The sequence below is a fragment of the Mya arenaria genome, chromosome 5, assembly GCF_026914265.1.
Source record: "Mya arenaria isolate MELC-2E11 chromosome 5, ASM2691426v1".
In the NCBI taxonomy this organism is placed as follows: Eukaryota; Metazoa; Mollusca; class Bivalvia; order Myida; family Myidae; genus Mya; species Mya arenaria.
The window spans coordinates 59,307,206-59,331,965 of NC_069126.1; the positions used below are offsets into that span (position 1 = coordinate 59,307,206).

General features: G+C 33.9%; 1 protein-coding gene across 1 annotated transcript; it reads right to left on the reverse strand.

The window, feature by feature from the left end:
- Positions 1-19,016: 19,016 nt before the first annotated feature.
- Positions 19,017-24,534, reverse strand: LOC128235345 (uncharacterized). Its single transcript, XM_052950159.1, has 9 exons — positions 24,403-24,534; positions 23,737-23,868; positions 22,204-23,290; positions 21,762-22,076; positions 21,233-21,260; positions 20,910-20,971; positions 20,640-20,664; positions 19,856-19,950; positions 19,017-19,030 (listed from the first exon to the last, which is right to left on the reverse strand). Exons 3-9 carry the CDS (start codon positions 22,259-22,261, stop codon positions 19,017-19,019), a joined length of 597 nt encoding a protein of 198 aa, XP_052806119.1. The 5' UTR covers positions 22,262-23,290; positions 23,737-23,868; positions 24,403-24,534.
- Positions 24,535-24,760: the final 226 nt, after the last annotated feature.

A 24,760-nucleotide genomic window follows, 5' to 3' on the forward strand; every position in this document is an offset into this window, starting at 1 on the left:
AATGCCCCCAGGTATTAAGTGTTAACTGACCCTGCAAAATAGGCGGTAACATCAACATTCACTGATAATGTGTATATCTTTTTTCTGTCGAAGTTGTATGTTACTCAGTTTAAGTATATATTGGGCCTCGATCATGGCATCAAAAACAGTTTGTTTTTTTCTGTAACGAATCTCAGGACAATTATTAATTAAAATGTTTTACTCTTTGACATCATAATTGTGAAAAAATACCAAAATGTAAAAAAAAAACAATCGGACCGGGTTCAAACCTGTGTCGCCAAAATTGCAGTCCAATGTTGTATCCATTGTGCTACGAAGGCTCACTCTAAACGGTCAAAATGGTAAGCTATATACCTAGCTTGGTAATTTCACTTGATAACAACGACCTGCCAATCATGCATAAGGCGAAAAATAAATTAATTGTAAAGTATGTGGTACTTCAGTTACTAAGTATCAATGCATTGTACACATCGATACCAAGTTTATGTCCGTTTTGGACAATTTTCGGGTTTTTTTTTTTCGCTATTTCATCATACGTAGTACAGCCCCTTTAAGCATCTTTATAACGCTTCTTCATTTATCGATGTAGTTCCAATTGTTTCATCGCGAATATGTTGATAATGATTTAACCGATCAGATAATATTGAGAAGTTAAAGATACTGGTTCAGCGGTATATACTTACAACAGCAGCGGTCCAGTCGGTTATATACAACGACACTGGTGATATAGTAGTCTTGAAGTAGGTCCACCCTCCACCACGGCTGGTATTCTCTTGTCGTATGAAAACACGAACCGCTAGCCATAGCGTTGTTCCCGACATTACCATCAACCGCCGTTGGGGCGAGATATTTGGATGTGTTGAAGTTGCTGCTCTGAGAAGCAGTTTTACCGAAGGCAACATTGTATGTACCTGTACATGTATCTGGCTAAATTTACGTGTTTTTTATACTCTCAAAAACACGTAGCATTGAATAAGCTATATATTATAAAGATGTTCTTTGAAACTGCATTTATTAGCATTCATTATCGTTATCATTCATTATCATTATTATTAGTATTAGTGTGGAACAATAGTAATCAGTAGATTAATGTTACTAACATCATTTTTCAAAATAATGGCCTCATTCAAATATTTCATTTTGTTATGTTTTCAATATTTATATCAATAGTTCACAGTTACGTTCAGTGTATCGTTTGCTAATTTAATAATGAACCAATCATGTTTTAGCTGACTTGCAGACTAGTTCATTTAGAATCAGGAGTAAATGTGTAAACAGTTCTTAATTACATTAAATAAATTTTGCATATTGAGTTTATATTCTATTTATTAGAGAACATATTTCGAGCAATATAATTATATCTGGATAATACGTAATTTTGGTTATACGTTACTGTTGTAAATAATTATTCTACCAATTAAAGGAGACTCTACTATCCTGTGGAATTATCCCATTTTGTTCATCCTTTTCACTTTTTATCCAATACATTACTGCATTATTTGGATGATTAAATTACTCTACATTTCCTGAAAGGTATTAATTTTGATAAGAATGTTTATCCAATCACCTTAGTCTAAATACTTATTTGTAAATATAAATTGAGACTTTAATATTTAATTTTCACTGTTGTACTAAGTTTTAGTCTTTTTAAGGTGATTATAAATGACCAGATTTGAACTGATTTGTTTAATAATATTTCTCTTATACGTTTCACTGAATTTCTCATTACCTGAGATGTTAATTGTTTGATAATTCTTTGTTGCTTTATGCAATGTGAAAACCATTATTCTAATCAGGCCAGCGGCATTATTCACGGCTGAGCTATGGCTGAGTATATAAGGTACGTTTTAACTATAAGTTATATAAATGACGTGGTCCAAGATGCTATCTCTATATTTAAGATTAAATATATTTTGCTGGACCAGAACAAGGTTGTCTTCCGGCCTGATGCATTATCGATTCCTTGAAATATTCACGGTGCTATACCTCAAAGTGAGTGATTTTTTAGAGAAACGCTACATTACTGTTTTATTGTTAAAAACAATTAACTTTGAACTAATTTTTTAAATATATACGGTTGTCATATACGTCTTATCTGAAGTGATGCCTGTTTGCATTGAAATGTATTTGAAAAGAAATTAGTGGTGTATAGCCATAATGCACTACATCACCGTCAGCAGAACTATGATACTGCATTTCCACAACTAGGACATCAGAGTATATTCAACATGAACTTCTTTTACAAAACTTGATGACAGTATCAAGAACTGAAAATAATATGTTAACTAAAGGATAAGAAAAGCAGATAATCTTACCAGAAAAGGATCAACTGACCAGAAAAATAGATGAAAAAGAATGCAGTACCAGACGAGGATCAACTAACCAGAAGAAGAGATGGAAAAAAAATGCCTAATCAGAAGAGGATCAACTAACCAGAAGAAGAGATGGAAAAGAAAATTTCTTCACCAGATAATAATAATAGGGATAGCTTTTCCAGAAACAGAAAAAGAACTAGCTAGATATACAACGGCTTTCTGCTTCCAAGAAAATTTCTTTCAGGTATTCATGTTGACCCCCTCATGTTGTAAACGGTGGTTTTAGATCGCCTTAATAGTTTATCCTTCATCATCAGTATCACTTCACTTTCACTATTTTTTAAAACTGTATGAGCTTGAGACACTTTGGTGTTGTCCTGCTATCACCTAATTCACTCTAGTTATATTTGGCTTTCCCACCTCCGACTCGGTTTGTTAATAACATCACAAATTTATGTATAAGTTTCATTTGCTGTTTTGATCACCTATATTTTGATGCACATATTTTACTATTTTGAATGCAATCTTAATTAAATACTTTGTGGTTTACTACTACCTAATTGGTGGTGTTAAGCGTGTGACTCTAGCCGTTCATATTTAATTCGGTCAGTAGGTTACATTTCTAAGCACTTCATAAATTTAAAGGTCAATTCTACACAATTTTGCATTAAGTAAGAGTTCGGTAACGGCATGATCGAGTACTTAGTTTCTACACTAATTGAGCTGGATGTTTTAAGTTCCATTGTCACTAACATTAAAAATAATGTTTTGGTATAAGTATTAAACAGCCAATATAAGGCAAATTTTGTATTTCTAAAATCTGATTTTTTTTTGGAACGACGGGATTTAAAAGTGAACGATATAAAATGTATTTGGCTAGATTTACGAATAGACGTCTTCTAGTTTTTAGACATTCTAATTCTACACCGTATTCTCTTAAAAGCATTAACAATTTCAAAGGGATTGGTGATTAAAACTAATATAAATGATATTATAATAACAGGTGATCTCAACCTTGACATGAACAAAACATAAACTCGTCATAAGGTAGTGTCTGGGGCAAATATAAGTTCTTAAGGTTTGAACAATGAACACATGTGGCGCACATATGGCAGATACGTTACCATATAACCCATCTTGTTAGAACTGCTAAAAACGCATTATCATCACTAGACTTATGGAAAACTATAAAAAGTTTGGGTAATCAAAATACTGCATCCAAAGACCTCACCAATCTTATCCTTATTGTTGTAGATGACTCAGAGCCGTGTGTACTTAGACAGAAAAACCATTACAATCTCCGCTGGGGGTTTTCAATGCTTAATTTTAGGGCCTTGCTATTCCTAATTGAAATCAACAATGTTCGGGAAATACAGTCACCCCTTCGTCTTGAGCGGACGACATTACTCTATATAGTGTTGTCGGTTACCCTTATTTGCTGCCTAGCAACTTAATGATGAAATGGAAAGGAGTTATGCATGGTCTGAAAGGTGATGTGTATCATTAAATCAATCAAAAACAGAGATCCTGTTTTTCTCCATCTATATTCATAAATGACGATAAAATAGCAGAAGGTTCAGCTCACAAACATTTAGGTGTCAAACTTTCTAGTAACTTCTCATGGCACGAACATATCCAATCAGCCAAACAAAAGGTTAGGGAGAGTATCAAGTGATCATTCAAATACGTCACTAATCGAAAACTAAAGTGCTTTTAACTGCATTCATTAGACCCATAATAGAATATACAGACGTTGAATGAGATAATCGTACTAAAGCTGACAAAGATAACACAGAGAAGGTACAGCACGAGGAGGCACGAATTGTCTCCGGTGCTACACTTCTTGCATCCAACTAGTATACTGAAACCGACTTGAATCTCTGAAGCAAAGGAGGCGAAAACACATAGTTTCACAATCTTACAACTACGTTTCTACAACGCTTATGCTATCACGAGTTGGAGATACAACCTCGTACATTCTTCGAAACCTTATGATCATTGCATGTATATCACAATAACTATCGATGTCCTTTTTACTTTCTACAATATCTTTTTGGAATTCTCTTTCAGAAACAGTTCGTTCTTCTGCGTCGTTTCTCAATTCAAGAATAACTTAAATAAACAAGGACAGAATTACAGTACCACAGTTACATCATGAAAGTGATTGCAAATCGAGTGCTGCTCATGCAGGCGTATACACTGAGAAACATCAAATTTCGTCCTCACCTGTTAACTATTTCATGCTCAAAGATATCATCTCTTTGACCAGTTATCTGATTTCTGGCCCTTGCCTCTCCAAATATTACTCTTTGGATCAAAAGAATCGACCCTTTAGACAAAGATAATAATATGTAGCACTTTATTCGACAAACAAAACGATTCCGATTTCCTTCCTTATTTGGAACTAACTTGAATACACCATTGACCTGATCCGACTGCATCCCTCACTAGCACCGTTTTCTCCGTCTCTTCGATTGTATTATTTTAATGTTTACTTACTCCACTTCCATCTTATTCATCACATCTCATTTGGTTAATAATTATTTAAACATAACAGCCTTTATAAAATTATACTAAGCTTGGCAGGATGACAGAAATGAAACATAATACAATCTTCTAAGCATGTTTCTCTATTCTTTTTTTATATCACGTGTCTACTTTTCATTTAAAGTAACCACGTAAACTATTCATGCTAGTGCTTAAATTTTGTACATTTAAAATTGCCATTATATCTACATAAATAGTATTTAAACAAAGCAGCCAATTATGCCACTTCAAATAATTTAATATTAAATAAAGTTCACATAATAATAAATAATTATGATTAAATAAAGATTCGTTCTTTAATTAATAAAAGCTAACCGTTTGTAAGAAAATGGTAATCCTTTTTTAACGGAGCTGAATGATCCAACATTTGCTTTCATACACAATCGTCACGAACGTTCTAATAAATCAAATCCATCCTAAGAGTATAAAAAATGTTTTACTAGACGTATTTTAATTCTAATAATTTAGTTCTCATATAACACAAAAAACTAGTTCTGCTGTACTACAAATATTGTTGTGTTATGATTAAACTATATAGAACAAAAATACACCAAAAGTGTTGTATTCGAATCATTAATCTAAGTATTATTCAATCATCATAGTTTATAGAAACTCCAGCCTGCTGTACTAGAAGTATTGTACTTATCAAGATTCAATCAACGTACTATCGTGAAAGACCGAGATTGCTGTAATACAATTATCAAACAAAGTTTGATTCAATTCCTCACGTTTGTAGGAACATCGTACCTGCCTTACCAGAATTATTGTAATTCCTACGAGTCAAATCGCATAGTATATAAAACCTTAAAACATCAAACATAAAGTCGTAATATATATAAAAACGAAACTGCTGTATTCTACTTATTGTTATTATAATTATTGATGGCCCAGTGTTAACGAAACACAATGGTTACATACCCTGAGCATAACCAGCGGCAAAAAGAAGGAAACTTAACTCTAGTGGAAATAATAAGGAATCCATATTTAAATATCCAATGTGTGAGAAATTGTATAAACACTGTTTACAGCATAATGAATGCTTTTACTTTCAATCAGGCAAACCCGGATGCACATGCATAATGACATCCGTAACAATTATCAAACAGATCCGAACTGATTCACTGCATTTACATTATGTGCTAGCTCAAGTAATTTTGATGAATGATAAAAACGAATTAAAATATCAACCGAACTGTACACTAGTTGAAGTTTAAACAAATACAATTCACTACATTATTCAGTGGCGCAGCTATTACAACTATTATAAATGAACAGTATTCTTATTTGTTCCATCAGGCATGTGTACATTAAGACCTTTTGCATAAAGAAAGTGGTTGCTATCGTGAGGTTAATGCAATGTTTAACTTTTTGAGACACATTATCCTGCCGTATCTTAGGCTAGACCTGTAGCGATGAGGATGTGGTGTCCGTCTGCGCACTTTGATGTTCTTGGTTCAATCCTCAAATGAGATTTAACTTACGTAGTTAATGATCTCCTGTCAATAATCAAACATTTAACAAACAAGGATAAGATACCAATCTAGATTATCACATATGGCATATTGTTGTACCAGACATCAATACTGTTAAGATGTTCAGTGTGAGAACCAGATCAACATAGATAACTCACGTAGTTCAACATGTAACGTTTTATAACTATGAGCGTTCATAAAGGCTGCCTTCACATCCACACAGTAAGATGGCTATTGTTAATTCGGGGTTACAATGATGGAAATAATCCCTGTATTTTATTCGAGGTACTGAACGCACTGGGAAGTCCGGATATATTAACCATTCAAGAGCCAGTAATTTAATAAAATCAAAAGCATCGTGGAACAAACAACAATGCTCGTCAACAGTGTGTAGTCAGTAGGGTAACTTATGGCTGATAATATAATGCGAATTTCATACACGTCATAATGATATCATGGATACATGTTTGTTGCAGTGATATATAGATTATTTTATCGAGTGAGGCGAAAGGCATAATTTCATAAGCCGGAAACCAATTTATGAAAGTTTTTTTGAATCAGGAAATGAAATTTGGTATGAAGAAAAAAAAGTCAATTTTTCAAAACATTGCCTTATAATTTTAGTCCACCGTTTTATTACAATAAACAGTAGGATATCATCTGTGTCTCCTTCCAAAATATTTAAACCACTACATGTCTTTAACTTTTAATATTACAGATATCCATTTGTGTTAATGACTGCGTTCAACACAACCGAGGTTGTCGTACTGAAGGTTTCCTTGATTTGATCAGCTCTGTGGTATTATTGTTTTATCTGTCACTGCAGTGTGTGTATTTTTTATTTCAATTCAAATCAAACTTAAAAGAACTGTTTTTGCAATCTTCTAAGTCAGAAAAATATTGTTCGTAACATATCTTTTATGTTATATGTTTATATGTTCTTTATCTACACACAAAATCCTTGCAAAGGATTCTAATACAATATTGGGTCATTTTTTTTAAAAATATATCGAAGGAACATAATTTAATCTATTCAAGAGTATTGTTTTGTAGAGATAAAAATACAGCCTTTTTGACAGGCCTGGGTTAATTCTTAAAAAACGATTAAAATCTTCCTTTAAAGTACAAATGTGCAGATCCAATGAAGTCAATTATTTTCTTCACATGCAGTACAAAACCTTGCCAAAAGCATCTTATGTTTGGACAAAAACTTATCTCACGCGTTTCAATAGATATTAACAGTTAAGTCCTTTCAAAATGTCCGTTTATACAAATATTTAGTTTTTAAGAATATAATTAAAGACATTTAGATTATGTGCATGGGTAATTGTGTTTGTCCGAGTTGTACTACACGAAAAATAATCATGCTTGTTTATTTGCAGTGAGAGTTACGCTGCACATTTGTATGAACTGTAACTATTTAAGCTACTGATCCGGCTTGAGGGGAAAACATTTAGGTGAACAAATTACATTTTGATAGATGTATGATGCTGAAAGACGCGTTGCAGTGCTAAGTCAAGTAAATAGTGAGATATTTATACAATTTGACAGTATGTAAATAGCTAGAAATATATTACAGCCTAACATTCACTAAACAAAAAGCGCAAAACGTATACACAATAACAGACATAATAAGAATATATACCAAAATATATTCTAAAAGTAAGTCACAATCAAATGTATCTTCTTAATATATGCGTCACAAACAAATGAATCATCTTCTTCTGAGTCACAAGTAAATGTATCTTCTACTTCTATAGGAAACAAACAAATGTATCGTCTGTAGGTCACACGCAAATGTAGCTTCTACAAGATACAGGTATATGTATCTTCTATAAGTCACAAACAAATTTATCTTCTATAAGTTAGAAACAACTGTATCTTCTACTTTTTGGCTCCTGAAAGGAAAGAACAAACACTTACAATTTAATAATGTTTTCATAACCAAAGAAATATATGTGGCATGCAATAAAGTTCATGGTGTTTGTATTTGTGTATATGGTATTTAAACGTTTGGTCTCTAGTTCATTATTTATTGGCTCTTGCCTTGTTCCTCTATACAGTTTTTTTATTTAGTTTCAAGTAGTGAGTTTGTCCGTGTTTTCATTGTATTATTGAGTGAGGCACGTAACATTACTGTGTAAACTATTGGCATTTAAATATTTTGATTTCCCAAATGGCTGTGCATGATGCATATACTCACGCCTCAATAATATTAATGACACATGGATGATAAGAAACAATGCAATACTTCATCAGCGATAAGCAATATTTCGCTTACGATTGAGTTGCGCCGCAACTCAAACAAATGATGTTAATCTTATGCAATTAAAGCATTCAAAGTAGATATTTCTACTGATAACAGTTTCCCCTGAATCCCAAATCTATAAGCAAAGAAATACATAATAAGTATAACTGATCTCGCAATTGATACGAATAGGGAAATGTTTCGTTAGTGTTAACTCTAATTAGCACAATCTGTATAACAAGTCATCTGCATGTGACCTTAATGAACCTAGACGTTATGCTAACGTTAACTTGAAAACGTGGTGTAAAATGTGTCGCATTAAAAAAATTACAAGACAATAACCATAGACATATATTGTTCTTTATTGTTAACGCAAAGCATATCCTAGTTATGTTTCTATTCGTAATGAACATTTACATACCGAGTGGCGTATATTTTGCCTCGGTTGTGTTTCTTTTTCATAACTAAAAACAATTACAGTACTGGATAACAATTTGATTATCGAACCTGATTAAAAATGGGATTTTGGCAGACTTATGATTGTCCGGGGCTTCATAATTACTGACTGCAGCATGCGAGTCTGTATATCGATTGACATATCAAACTATAGCACACACAAATATCATGGCTTTGCTCTTGGTCTTATGACCGTTTCAAGGAAGTAACTTATTAATAGATATAAATAATGAATGTGCTTTGTACCATGGTTGTTTTATTCTGTCGTCGGTTTCTCGTTATATATTAGTTCGGCTTTTCAACTCCTGCCTCTGAACAGAGCTATCACTAGTTGTTAAGCTACTTGATTGTTTCCATAGTAATATCAGGATTAAAAGACCGAACGAATTACATAAGGAGGTCATCGAACATTGATAAGATATTTGTATGATAATTTATCTAACAATGACGGAACACAAACGTAACATACCAGTGCAATATTAAGTCAAGCTTGACAATTTAATATGTTACCGCCTTGGAACGGTCTAAAACATTTCGAATAGTGTATATATATAATATTTAATGAATATCTAAAATCAAAGTAATCATAAATGCTACTGTTGAATCAGATTTGCAATTCTTGATAAACATATCTAGTTTTTTATATATGGTATGTATGCACTGTGCTGTTTGTGGAGTTTTGTCTTGTTCTTCCATGTTTGTTTTTTTGTGATTTTATGTTCTATGTCCTTGGCGTTTACCCAGTGCCATTAAACCGGGTTTATGTAAACTTTTGCTACTGAGCTTGTTTCTGTAGCTTTTCGCATAAATATTGCATGTTCGACTATGTTTGTTTCGTACCTATAAATTGTGTTATCTGTATGGATAAGAAATGTTTCTCATTTTTCTGTTCTAATTAAGAATTAATTTGATGATGTATACTAACTGCGTCTGAAGCCGTGGATAATTACTTTTTGAAAGATATTACAAATGTGTTTATGAGGACTTAATACGACGAGGTCACTAAGTTGTGTGTGCATTTGTCATGTACAATGAATTTAAACAACAAGATTATTACAAATTTATAGTAATCACGTTGATATTTACATATCCTATTCTTGTCGATGCTAAATTTCATATATAGTATCATTTACCAAGCCCTGTATATGCGGCATTTTCTTTGGTTTAAATACGCCAATAAGAGAAAGTTTCGTTGTTGGGACTGCCATCACTAAACTGTTGGATAAAAGTGTGTCCAAAAGGTTTCACCTTACTTAGTGAGTTTCGATAAAGAGCTTATAATCAATATAGTGATAAAATAAATTGTGAACGACATATGATGCTAACTCGTTTTTGAGGTATTTGTTTAAAAATGGCAAACGCCTAAAATAGAATGTTTAGCAATTTACCAAATTTCAAGGTATACCATACATGCAATAGATACATAGATATATATCAATTATGTACCCAGATCGTCCAACAGCAGCCATGCCTGAAAGGAACAATGTAGAAAAATGAAGGTCATGCTTACGCAAAAACACTTACATTATGACTGGCAGTTGGCAGCAGCATTCGAAACAGGCTTATCTTGATAGGTGAACATAGTTTGTTACCGCACATTTACTGTTGCATATCCGATTAATGGGTATACTCTATCGTAGTACAAATAATTTGTTGTTCTCAATTGTTTAACATTGTAGCAGATTTAAAAAAAGAGGTTTTTTGTTAATGTTGTAGGTAAAATAAGCATACTTAAGCAAATAAAGGACAATATGTTCATGGTTTGTTGTATCGGTTGTATAGGTCTTAATAAATTGTCTGTTACGTTCCGTATTATGAATCTATTCATAAGAAATGATACACATACATGCTGAGCATGTTTGTAAAGGTATTTATGACATATCAATGGTCACAATTATATGTTATTTGAATAACAGAGGGATCATGTTACTTCGCATATATCATTATTCGCTTCCTGATTGTTATAGAGTGTATGTAACAGAGGTCTGGAATCATACCCACCTAATGATATAATGGAAACTAAAAACTCGTCTTGAAACTAACCGGTATAGTGAGTCCTTGATATCGTCGTTGTCGTTGTCAATGTCGCACGAGCGTGTGGTCTTCCGATGTTTGGGTAACCGGAGAACCCGCGGAAAACCCACCTGCTCTGCTTGTGGACCAACCAAACGCACATACGCCCATTGCTGGAGTCGTACCCTGGTCGCCTATGCCAGAGGCGAGTGAAATAACAACAGACTAGCGTTTTGAGTCACTCATCGGCGCTATTATTATTTTAGGTTCGCGCATGAAACACAAACCTGTAGTAATAAACCTTGATCATTGTTCATGTTGCATAATCATACTTACTGCATTTTGGTATTTTCTGTATTGTCTGAAAAGAAATTTAAACGGATATCGTTTAATAAGATGTAACGTATAGAACAGATTTTTAAAATTGAATTTTACAGTACTTGTAAAATGATAGACAATGATACATATCGACATTCACTTTTTGGTATATAGCTGTAAGCAATGGTATTGCTATTGAGCATTATTGCGATAAAGAATTACTTCCTGTTAAAAAGTATTATAGACAATACAGTTAAAGCCTAGTAGCTAACAGTTTTGACGTAAACCACGTTTAGAGCGAAGCCACAACAAATGTTAAGACTAATTGCTAAATCCTCGCTCAATAACATACCCATTTTAATATCTTTATTCTGGATGTTTTCTGTAGTTGTATCATTTCCGTTGCTGTATATATTGTCACTCATTGTAAGTAATTGAGTTACAATATACGTTTAAAATATCAATTTGAGTGGATCTTATTATATATAATTCTATGATATATACTATAATTCCGCTGACAGTTGTTCAAACGGCATTGACAGTGTTGCTAGCAGCGGTTCTCAGTGACGTTGGCAGTGTTGCTAACAGCGGCACATGGGACACTGGCAGTGTTACTAACAGCGGATCTCGGGGACAACGTAACAGTAGGCAAAGATAATGTTTGCAATGCTGCCAAGAGTGAGAATAGGGGTGTTTCTAACAGTGGGTATATAAGGCATTGATAGTGTAATTTACATTGGGCCTAGTAGGTGTAAATAACATGGTTGCTGTTGTTGGTATGTTGGCAGTTTTGCTCACAGTAATAGGAAGACTCGACTGTATTTTTAACAGTGAGAATAGAGTATGATGGCAATGTAGCTCACAGTTAGTCTGGGGGTTGGGCGTTGGCAGTGTTGCTCAAAGTCGGCCTAGGCGGCGTTGGCAATGTTGCTCAAAGTGGGACATGGGGGCGTTGGCAATGTTACGCTTCTTTTTTAACATTTGCAAACAAACCGAAACTGACATGTAATACGTTGGATTTACACATCTGTTTTTCATAACTTCATCTAAAATGAAGGTCACTGGTTAAGATCTACTTTTTTCTTAAATTCTTAATGCATATGCTTTTGTTTTGATAAGAGGTAGGGCAGTGCTTATCTCCAACTGTTACAAGTACAATTTTTTGTGCGATTAGATATGAAACAATTTTATCTGTTTGTTGTACTTATGGTAAACGTTTGAATACGATGCACACGAGGTACTTCAGACTCATATCAACTTCTTTATAAAATGGTTATTGAAATAGACATTATGGTAACACTAGATATATACGGCTCAAATAACATTTTGTAAACCTATTTGCACATAGTATGATATATTTCACAAATTCAAAGCTATTTCTTATCTTTAAGAATTTTCTTTTTTGTGACTAAACCCATAAGTGTATATTTGCCCTGGCATTAAGCCTTCAAAAGATCACTCTCATACCCGAGGTGTGACTAGCAGGAAACCAATATCTTTTGGAAACAATCAATATAACATAGAAAACTACAATGACAAGATCAGTCTCCATTACATTAACGACGACCCCGTTTAGAGGCCTAATGTTGAAGGTCTAACAGACACTAGCGCGAGACACACAATGTTACAATACACTAATACAATCAAATACATTAAGTATATTGAAATATATCGTTGGTAATAATTGTTGTTCAGATTATGACCTAGTACAATCTAATCATTATTACATACGTGTACAAAAATGCAGTATATCAAATGCAATAAAAGGCATACTTTATTTTATAGGGTGAATTTTTCCAGCTGTCATATCAACACCGCTAAAAGGAAATGAGCCGGACCCCTAAACAATAACTCTAAATAAATCAAGAGAATGAAATAGGATAATTCTCTCAGTCACGGGTAACCATATTAACAGATACACTGTAGCATGACCCAACGCGCATCGCAATTCGTAGCAGAGTGGACTTCATTGTGAAGGTCGACAACTGAATCATTACTACTTACCGTCGGTTACATGCTCTCTGTGGTCATCAGACGTTTCCCCTCTAGAATCTGTGAAAACACATTTTGAAACTCTACCATGAGAAATCCTTGCGAAATGTTTCTTGTTATTTAGTAAGCTTATTTTCTGATACACATGAATGCTATTCTTTGAAGCCTGTTGACCTTAAATAACTATCGAAAAGATTTTGGAAGTGTACGATGTTATTTTGCTTGCTGAATAATTGCATATTTAAACGATAAGAAGTTCTATATACACAAATTAATTAAAGCGTAGTTTATTTGCTTAAATTCTACTTAACCAGACGTAAAATGACACACATTTAAATATTTAGTCTAAACTTTAGGTATTGTAGAAAAATAATGAAGACAGCTGTATTAAGTTACGCTAAATTACTAGAATTGATGAAGAAGCTCGGTTTACAGTATCGAAATTAAAAAAACAACAACATAAAAAGCATCTTAACAGCAATAACATTTGACTCTCACTAAGCTTTAAATGAACATGTAATGGTTACAATGTTACAGTCACAAGCACCGGTGTTAGTGGTAGTATTATGACCATAAATCATTTTCGTTTCCTGAATGGGCAACTTCACAAATACCTCTATAGTGGATGAAGTCAATTATGTCTTGCTCGCTAGTATGACTGTAAAGCGGCAAACATGTTTATATGAATTATTAGACCGGTGCGTCATTGAACTACTTAGTTCTGTCTCTAATCTAATCGACGTGATTCAACCTTCTAAAAAGGCACCAAGAAAGTGCCAAAACAAATCGACTTTTATCCAATTCAAATGGTTATTTGATATGTTTGAGCGAAGGGAAGTGCTGCATCTAGTTAGTTTACAAGATTTCGAACTGATCATCGTTTTAAAATTTTTAGTTAATTTAAAATAATTGTGAAACCGAGAATATAAATGCAGTTGCTAGAGCAGGTCTACGTGAAGAATAAGAGAAGGCTTTAATATGTTCTAATAAAGTGTCTTTTAAGCATTTTAAGCCTTAGGTTAACGATGGTTAGCTTTGCTTCTATTGTAAAGGTTTTTGCGCTCGAATATGATCTGAGTTTTACTTTCCGTTGATATTGAAGTACATATGTATTTATAAAATGAAATGAAAGGGACAAATTAAAAGCATAGAACAATGTTTGTTTTGTTTTTATTGATTTTTCTGTTAAGGTGCATAATGACAGTTATATTTAAAAATGAAAAAAGGCCAAGATTATGACAAACGCAGAAAGAACATGTACGATAAATGTATACACAAACTTGTCTTTCTCGAATAGCATATTCAAGTTATCCGAGTAATCGAGTACCCGAGTACTCGATCGGAAGAGTTTCCGAGTACTCGAGTACCATTTTTACTACTCGTTGCTATCCCTAATTTCAACAGATTTTTCATATGCAATGATTTAACCTAATACAATCAAATAACATGCATTATTTCTGTGCGAGAAAAGGGATGGCGAATTATACGCCATAAAGCATACTTAATAATCTGCATACAGGGTAATGATTTATGCCGACCTTCTTGTTATATAATAGTAACGGAGTTTGAACGAGTATATATTATCTATGTGAAGTTGTGGGCAATGTTTGCAAACTGAGAATGACTTTAACTTAGTTTGTGTTCAAATCGTGTTTTTTCTCTAAATGTACTGAATACAAATGGCATCGAACAGAAAGGCGAGTATTGAAGTATTTTCTTTTCAGGACAATCCGGCACAAACACCTCCAATAACTCTTTATATATCAGTTATATTAGCGGTAAATGCTGAATTATTTTATAATGATGACTTGGCAGTTGGTCTTTGTTGTTTAAAGCCTGGTGTTTATCTCCAAATATCTCATTTTAGTGTATATGTTGTTTGTTTATGTTGTTTGAAAGCGTTGAGTGTCCCCCTTAAAAATATTAAAATGCAGTGGTAGTGTCTTTTCACTATATAATAACGATATGTTTTCCACTGAAAAATAATGCGATGTATGTACAGTTTGTCCTTAGTGTTTTATCGCGTTGTGACACTTCTGTGTCTCTCTAAAAAAATATATAGCAGTAGAAAGTACTAAGAAATTCCATGCGCAAGGCCTTGGACGTTACTGTAAAACTTTAGAATGGAACAAAATATCAGCTCAATTTAATCATTACTTCCAAGACATAAACATGTAAACCAAACATCAACTTTGAGTTAAAAATCTTAAACTTCTTACTAAAAAATGTATTTATGGAAAATATTTATTACTGATAACAAGATGGTAAACATGTATTTCATAGCTGAAAACCCTAAAACATAAACTGATTGGTGAGTGCTAAAAGATTAAGCGCAATCTACTTTCGTCTCATAAGTTTGAAAAACCGTGTTGTCTGCACTTTCCTTTCAAATTAAACTCGGAATCCTTTATACAAAACACTTCTGGTATATCGAACAATTGTATGAATTGTGTAAAATCATATTTTGGAGATTTTGATTTTTCGGTCTATGTATGCGTACGTGTACAGTACCATGAGGGTTTTCAGTGTATACGTTTGTGTTAGTTGGCTGTTGCACTGGCATTATATGTTCATAGATCGCGGAAACATACGCTTTTCACCCAGCCTGTGGTGAACATGAAGATGGTTGCCGCCTTTGTTTCTCTTTCTGAGGTGTGGCTTTTGCAGTATATGTTCGTAAATCGTGGATACATTGTGCTATGGGAATTAGCACGATGAAGTAAAATATAGCAACAGTATTTATCCAAAAAGGACTAAAAATGGTACTTGACACCTAATATATATGGCAATGAACTTAAAGGCACTTGGCCGGCATAGGCACTTAACACGTTGCCTCTTGTGGTGAACATCATGGTTGTAGTAATTTTATATTCATTCAATCAATTGAGAAGTCTGTTGAAAGCATATGTGAATAAAAATGTACTGATGTACGCGCTGAAAAAAAACAACAGATCTGTATTGTCTACGTAGTTTGTGTTTTGTTCCGTTCAACAATAGCGCTGAATTTGTCATGTATACTCCATCAACCTTTTTGGAAGCATATGGAAGCAGAATGTGTACAAGGACAACATGATAAATAAACGATAATACTTGTCAAATATCTTCATCCCTTCAAAACATTTCTAAGAATGTTTGCTCCTTTTCTCATCACTTTCAATTGTTAGACAGCTTTTTTAAAGCTGCACTCTCACGGATTGACAGTTTTGAGCTTTTTTAGTGTTTGTCTCAGATCCAACTGATTTTGGTATAAGGGTGTTCAATTCAGCCATAAATATCATTTTTAGAACGTAAATAACTGCTATCTGCTTTATGACATTTTGTCAGCAGTTTTGTTTCGCTGGTTTACATACAAATACGTAAATATTGGCTCATTCTAAGATAAAAAAAATAAAAAAAAGTTGTCAAAACGATCAATTTGTGAAAGTGCAGTTTAAGTCAGTCGAATTAATGTTCCCCTTGAAAAATCGCAATATATTCCAACACGTAACCCCTATAAAAGGCCAATTCAGAAGTGATTTCTCAATGATACCTCATTTGTTGTACACATTACAGTGAATCAAAGCATGGTTATACCAACTCAGACTATTGGCTACTTTCCCTCTTCATTCGGTTTTGAATTAAGTGGTTTGTAATTGAAATAAACGTGTTTAACATGCTCCATCAACTTGACCTTCTTTTGTCTGTTTACATTTTCACCGACTGATTGTTCTACTACACCGGAAATGGTCACTTATCAAATACTGAGTTGATATGTTTAAAGGGACTAGACACCAGATTGTCCTTAAATGGGAAAAATACAAGATTTCCTCAAAACCAGCCTAGATTTGGCAATGCTATTATGCGGCAGATATTACACCATTTTACATGATTAAACGATAAAATGAAACAGTCATATTATGTCAATATCGAAATTTACCCGTTTAGATAGCAAATTATGGTTTCGCAGTTTAAAAAGAGCGCGGATGTTTATTTCCGAACAACTTGCCAATCATGTGATCGTTTAAGACACCTTACATCAATAAGCATTTTGGCGACTCGCTGTCATTTTCAGCAGAGTAAACCTTTTTTAAAGATTCCATCGATCAATTTCATCACCGATCTTGATCATTGGGGCTATGTGTCTACGTTTATTTGTGGCAGTATCTCTGTTTTATGCAATATACGTTTTATTCGGGGAGCTATTAAGTGTGTTTATTGAGAATGTAAAAGTCACGTGATGAGTACAGATAAACATATGTTGTAAGCGATGTGATATTTCGGCAAATACGATTTAATTCGTTGTAACAAACGATAACATTTTATGTAAAATGTGGAAAAAATAATTTCTGTTGCAATTCTTTGAGTGTCATTTGGTGTCTAGTCCTTTTAACCTTTTATCTTCTCTAATAAGAAACTTAATTATTAAAATTCGTTGTTTATTGTTTAATAAACAAGGGAAACTGCCTTCCCGAATACGGTGTTGGGTGTCGTCAAACACTTGAAATCAGTGTCTTTTTAAACGCATAAGTAGTCATTTAAATAAAACAACATATAGGAAGTTTATTTAATACTCTCTTATACTACACTTAACAGCATGACATCATGGTCGTCTTTAAGTCCAAGTAGATTTTAATGTTAATTTAATGCTAGAAATCTTTCTCTGCAGTATGAAAATATAGTCGTTGATAATTGAAAGTTATTTTCAATGTTTAAGGTCACGGCATAGATGTTGTCTTTAATAACACTTTGCAGTATGTAGTCATGCTCGTATATAAATCGCAAGTAAACTGAGCATGAGGGGGGGGGGGGGAGTAACGGATTACACCGTGCGTTCACATTCAAAACTCGTCGGCCACAATAATCAATCAAACATAATATCTGATGTGTACGTACGGAAGGTTCACAATGTCAGAATTCTTTTCAGTCTAACTATGCTGCAAGTAGAATGCGTAGTTATTTCAATTTAGCAGTTAAACTTAATGACTTTACTACTGAGACCTGAATTATTTATGCAATAATACACTTTACGGGCAATCAATTTAAACTTAATAATAAAAATACAAGTTAAAACACTGCAAAAAAAAATATTATTATAAAAAATTCATGAACTACTTCTTTTGATGAAAAGGCATTCATCCGATGTTGTTTTCGATGGAAATTGGTATTCCGAATGAGTGCGTTCAGCCACAAAGCAGCAGGTAATAATTGTCGTACAATTACAAGTTAAATGTAATGTCTATAACACTAGATGTATGTTGCTTTCAGGCACACTTTTAAAGCATGTAATACTGTTTGTATTGTTATTAGGTAACTGAATAGTCTAATACACTACTACATACATGTTGCTTTCAACTAGACTTTCCAGCATGTCATAATGTTCGTATGATAACAATTAATTGCATGTTGCTTTCAACAACACTTTACAGCATGTCATCATGGTCGTTTAATCTCAAGTTAACTTAAATGTCTAAAACATGACATACATATTGTTTTTAACCACACCAGCATTAATCCTTGTCGTATATTAAACGTCAACTGTATTATGCATTTCATAAAATGATGTCGTTTATAAGTTGCACGTTAACTGTTATTTTTATTTCACGGCACACACGTTGCATTCAACCTCACACTTTTAGCATGTTATCATCCTTTATATGTCAGGGCAAGATTTATCTTTTATTTCGTTGCATCTGAAAAGGAAATAAAGTTTATAGTAAACACATCACAGCGATTTAGTTTTGCAATAACCAATGAAAAATGGTGAAATGTGTAACATTGGACCAAACCAGTTAATGAATTTCCCAACTCGTTTGCCTGGAAAAGTGGGATGAAGGAAACTTCATCACTCCAACGACTGTGACCTGTAAATCATGCGACTGTTACCGATATTCAGGGCACCAGCTATTTGTCATGTCGTTCAGCGTATGTTATCCAGATCAGCTCAGAATATTCACCAGCATTTCAAATTGTTTGCAATCATTCGTATTTTAAATTCGTTATAACAAATTTAAATCTTTGATCATGAAGAAATAGTTTAGAACCTAAAGTTAACTATCTATGCTTAAAAATCGTCTTTTCATTTTCGTATCGTATGTTCAAAGAATTAGCACTACTGTTACAGATACATTCATTCGATGTAGAGAACGTTTCTTTCTGGTCGTAAGGTATTGGTAATTAGTTTTTAAGTTTGTATTATTTAAATTAATAATTCTTAATTGTTTTCGAATTTATGATAGCTCCGACCAATCAGACTTATAGCATCTGGTTTTGCTCTTGGTGTTAAATGTAGGTACAAGTGTGACAATCGGCCCGTGTTCATTACTGTTTCTCGGACCGTACAAAGGCGTTAACCACAACAATAAACAAACAATATATATAACGTAACCATTGACACATTCATATAATACTGAGGGAGATATTTTAAATAGCCAACACACTTATAACCCTCTATTTTGTTTTGTTGTATACGACGTTTCATTGATACGGTAAGGCCAATTATAACAATTTTAACATACCAAGCGCTGAATACTGGTGTTCCAACGGTGCTGTGTATATATGGTCATATGTACCAGGTGGAGTATGCTCATATCGGTCTTTCTCATTCTCATAACTAAAATATACGACACTGCTACGTAAGTCATCATGTTTGTATTGCATCGTGTTTCTATTGCGACCAACGGTTTAGATTTGTATTATGCACAAGACAATTGCAAACATGACCCCCTAGGTCCGGGGAAAGCGGATACCTTGACTTTTGTTCCAGCCAGTCTTAGGTAAAATTCCAAGCGTTCGGAGACAAACTCTGGTCAAAATCACCTCCAAATGCTCCCGCGTCCCGGGACTTCCTAGATTAGGCCTATTCCACGCTATTTGAGACGCAAAAACAAAACGACCGCATTCACCTGGGCCACATTGGAGGTAAAACCACGGCCCATTTCCCAATCTATTCCGGTATACCGCCGGACCTGAGGGGGCTGTCGTTACAAATGACTGGTGCATTATGCCAAATGAGAAACAGACATGCCTGACAAAATTAATGAACCCATACCAAGGGATTAATTGGACCAGGATTCGATTCCTAGCGTCCAAGGCTAATTTTGCATGATAATTATCAATATTTTATTGACAGAATGTATTTTGTTTATATATGCTCGAGCCAGTCAAATAACCTTGGTGCGTTTTTGTAATATTAAATCTAGAATAACTGATAAAGCACCTGCTAGTTTATTTTCAAAAGTGAATCATGCATTTGATATTGTTGTAAGCCGAAAACGTTGATAAACAATAAAAATAGCTTACTCTTTCGCCTCCTTGGAAGGCTCTACTGAAAAAGATTCACAATATGTATATAATTCTTTGCCTTTCATACGAAACACGAAATACAGTTTTCATATATATATCTTTGTCCAAATTCGTTTCTTTTTTTGTAAACCAGAACAGATTAGTCATGTGAAGTCAATTGGAAGTCTATAGGGACAAATTCTTTTTTCTCTATGATACTCATTTTATCTTTGTATTATAAATCAACAAATCCATTATTTATAGTAATAAGTGTAGTCGGAGTCTTACGGATGTCAGGAACTTCATAATTACTGCCTGTTGAATTTGGGTCTGTATGTTGATTCACATATCTAAATATAATTAACAGCAATTTACAACAGTTTAATTATAAATAGGTATTCTTTCTATTGTTTTTTTTTAGAATCATCAGGCCTCAAAATTACTACAATTTAACAAAATAATCGACACGAGTGTGTGTCTAAAATCTTGACATGATCGCACTCTTACGCTTCTCTTCATGTCCACCTGTTAGGTACATCGGTACAATAAAAGAAAAAAATGTGTATCGTACAAAAGCTTATGAAGAACGTTTAAGAATAAAATACACTCACTGTGATGGGCTCTCCCGAGAAGATCTCCCTGAAAAAAAGCAATTCTTATATGTACTGATGAACAACAAGGATAATTATTTAAAGTAAATGGTACAACTTATCTATTACGCATCAGGTTCAATCTCATTCATTACTGTTTGCATCTTAATTTCTTATTAGGGCAAGACGAACAGGCTTCTGTTTCTCATAACAACAGGATTGTAAAAAAGGACATTTGTAATTAAATATATGTTTGTAATGTCGCATTAATAGATAGGATAAAGCATTTTGTTAGGCTAAGAATAACAGAAAACAGTCTTTCGGAATAGATTACAAACGAGTGACCCTACACACTGCACAAACTACATCTTTATTTATAATGCAGCGTTGATTTATAGGATAATACAAATATTTGTTCCCGATGAATGGAGCCTAAAAGTCGTAATTGAATAAGAAACACTATGCAAAGTTAGACAAAGAGTTAAGATGTATAGACTAACATTAACAATTAATTATGAAACTACGATATAAGAGAAGTAATTCAACTTACTGGTGACATACAACGTAGCATTTGTTTCCTCAGTTTCATAAGAAAAAGTGCTGGATGCCACGGATGCAATACATCTTACATTTAACAAATGAATTTCCTCCCGGATCGTGTATGACCTATATACATAGACGCCAGTTGATTCTCTTTGACCTGTAAAGCCAATGTTTGATCCTAACTTGAATTCTACGACAGTCAAAGGGGTGTCTTTTGCAAGATTACATTTGAATGTAAAAGGAACACCCAATTCAGTAAACAAACAATTCTGACAGTCATGTGAGCTGTTCAAGGGTGTAAGCTTTGGCGAAATTTCGCCACCTGAAAAAGAAAACGTATACGATGAAAACACAATGTTAAGAATTTACTTTTGTCTAAACGAAAATTACGAATATTTTACAGTGTAATGTAAATAAGTCATACATTTGAAATGTTGAATTAAACTCACCGCTGGTTTGCGTTACGCAGCTGAAAAGAGACACGGCTAAAAAGAAGAAGGTCCGCATTTTTGATTAAAACTCGGTAATTAATTATTTAAATTTTAATGACAACACTAACTTATATCAATAACATGATGAAACATGGATGATTAATTTAAAGGAAACATAATTGTGAAACCGAAACCAATTGTTGTCCATGCACGTGTGTCAGTGAAATTAATTTTCGGCAGATTCCTTTTAAAATCTATCAAACACCATATATGGTAAGCGAAGTACAATTGGCATAAAAGGGAAATAATTTATATCCGCTCTTCTACATAAAGAGGTGACTAGTCATCTTAATGATAAATGAAAGGAAATCATCATTTAACTTCCATGTATTGCAACAACTCCGTACAATAATTGGCAATTTAGTAAACAAAATCGAAACCAATCACCATAGTGGCATTAATAGTTGTATAACGCAACGATAAATCAGATTTTAAGAAATTCATGCATCATTCATCATGATCAAAATCCATGTTTTCGATATCTCTTTGAGTCCGAACGAACTACTCTTGAATCCAGGCTTCGTAGGATGCCATATTTCACACACTGATTCTCTGTTATTCGCATTGTCACTGTTTGTCGAACGACCATCCGGATTTGTATTTTCTACAGTCTGAGTCTGTGAATCACCTCTTTCGTTCGCGAGTGCCGGTCTAAATACTTTGTCAACTCGGTGTAATTTTGGTTTAAACCTACATGATGTTGTTTCCGTTGACACGCGTTCCGAATTTTATGTAAACGTGACGGCAGTGTTGATATCGATGGTGGCTTCACCCTAGTCGTCCTTGGCGACAATGTTTGATGTGCGACTGGCTTTTTATCCCTCCGCGGGATAGGTGATGGTGTCGGGATTCTCGGGGTAACATCTGGTATAGCGTAACTTGTTTCCTCGTGTTGGTCTTTCTTGGAACGAGTTCTGGAAGTGGAGATGTCTTGTGGGAGCATCATGTTCATGTAACCCGAAGCCGTAGAGGCGGACGAAAACACAGATCTTCTGATTGACTGAAGCCGTCGAACAAAGTATGGTTCTGTGGTGTCATTCTTTTCCTAAAAAGCAGGCAAACCCTAATTCTGAAATTGACTGTTTGCTCCACCAATGCCGTTAACAATACTTCACGTATTTCGCGATGTTTAAGGGAAACACATATTCATGAAAGAGTTGTAGTATCATTAATTCCTCCCTTTCTCAATGGATTAACTCCTCTGATCTGTGAAACAAATTGTTCACTATCTTAATGCATCATCTTGTCTGATCTGATGTTTAGTAATTTTCTTCAGTATATATATTAAGACAAACAAATATTGTTCTATATTATTTGTTATAAAAAAAACACAATCCTACCGCTATAGCAGTCATTAACTTTAACTTTCGATAAAGCTTAAACTTTTATATAACTCTAGTACGTTTGACAATGAGAACTAATGAAAAATGCATTTAAAATTATCATGAAGCATTTTATTTAACAGCACGTGTGGTATTTCATCAAAGCTACCTATCCTTGGTGTAACTACCGACTGGACCTTTTCAGGACGTGTTTTTGGAAATTCTGGAAGCTCGACTACGTCATAAGCTGAACTTTTTCGTGTGCATTGACGTCTGTTCTCGCGCTGGATTTTGTCATAATCTTAAAATTGAATATATATAAATACATATTCCATTTCATATAAAAATGAAATTTTAAAACTCAACGAACATACAAATGTATGAATTATGAAAATAATGCTTCATTATAACGAATTTGATTTTATCATTTCAACTAGAATTAATATAACTTGATTAAATAAATAGTCGCGCAAGAACGCCTGTTAGCGATGATGCCTTACAGAAGGGTCCATTTGCCAGACAGTGAGTAACAAATACAGTCAAACCCCTTGGCTCGAACTTTCATAGATTGTAAAATTTAAGTTAATCGGGTATGTTGACTTTCAGTTGAAAACAATGGTCTTTAACATTCAGGTTGAGCCAAAGAGAAATTCGAGCTAAGCGAGTACGAGACACCGGGTTCCATTGTATTACTTACCTAACTACTGTATACCACTTTCTTGAGTCCCTATTACTCAGTAAAGCATATTTGAATTTCGCTTGCCTAAATTTTGGTTACAACTTTTACCAATATTCCTTTTGCCAAGGAATGCACTTTATTAGTTTGTTTACTCACATCGTTTTCCCATTCGTCCGCACCCATATGCCACTGAGACGGTAGCTGCAACACAAATGATTGTCACACCAGCAATGATCCATTTCAGGTTCTCCCTTAGCAGCTCGTCGGACGATGTGGATTTGTCTGTTTCTGTAAATATAGAAAGGTACCTGTCTTGTGCGGATTTTTTTATTAGGTGAAATCAATAATACAATGGAAACTACAGGGACAAGCCCAGTTGTCTAATATTCAAGGCAATGGACAAAACTACAAGGACAAGCCCAGTTGTCTAATATTCAAGGCAATGGACAAAACTACAGGGACAAGCCCAGTTGTCTAATATTCAAGGCAATGGACAAAACTACAGGGACAAGCC

Coding starts and splice junctions, on each gene's coding strand:
- LOC128235345 (XM_052950159.1), bottom strand. CDS start 22,261: ATGCGGACCTTCTTCTTTTTAGCCGTGTCTCTTTTCAGCTGCGTAACG. Junction 20,972..21,232: donor TCTCGGGAGAGCCCATCACA/GTGAGTGTATTT, acceptor AATTATATTTAG/ATATGTGAATCAACATACAG. Junction 19,951..20,639: donor CCTTCCAAGGAGGCGAAAGA/GTAAGCTATTTT, acceptor CGTATATTTTAG/TTATGAGAATGAGAAAGACC.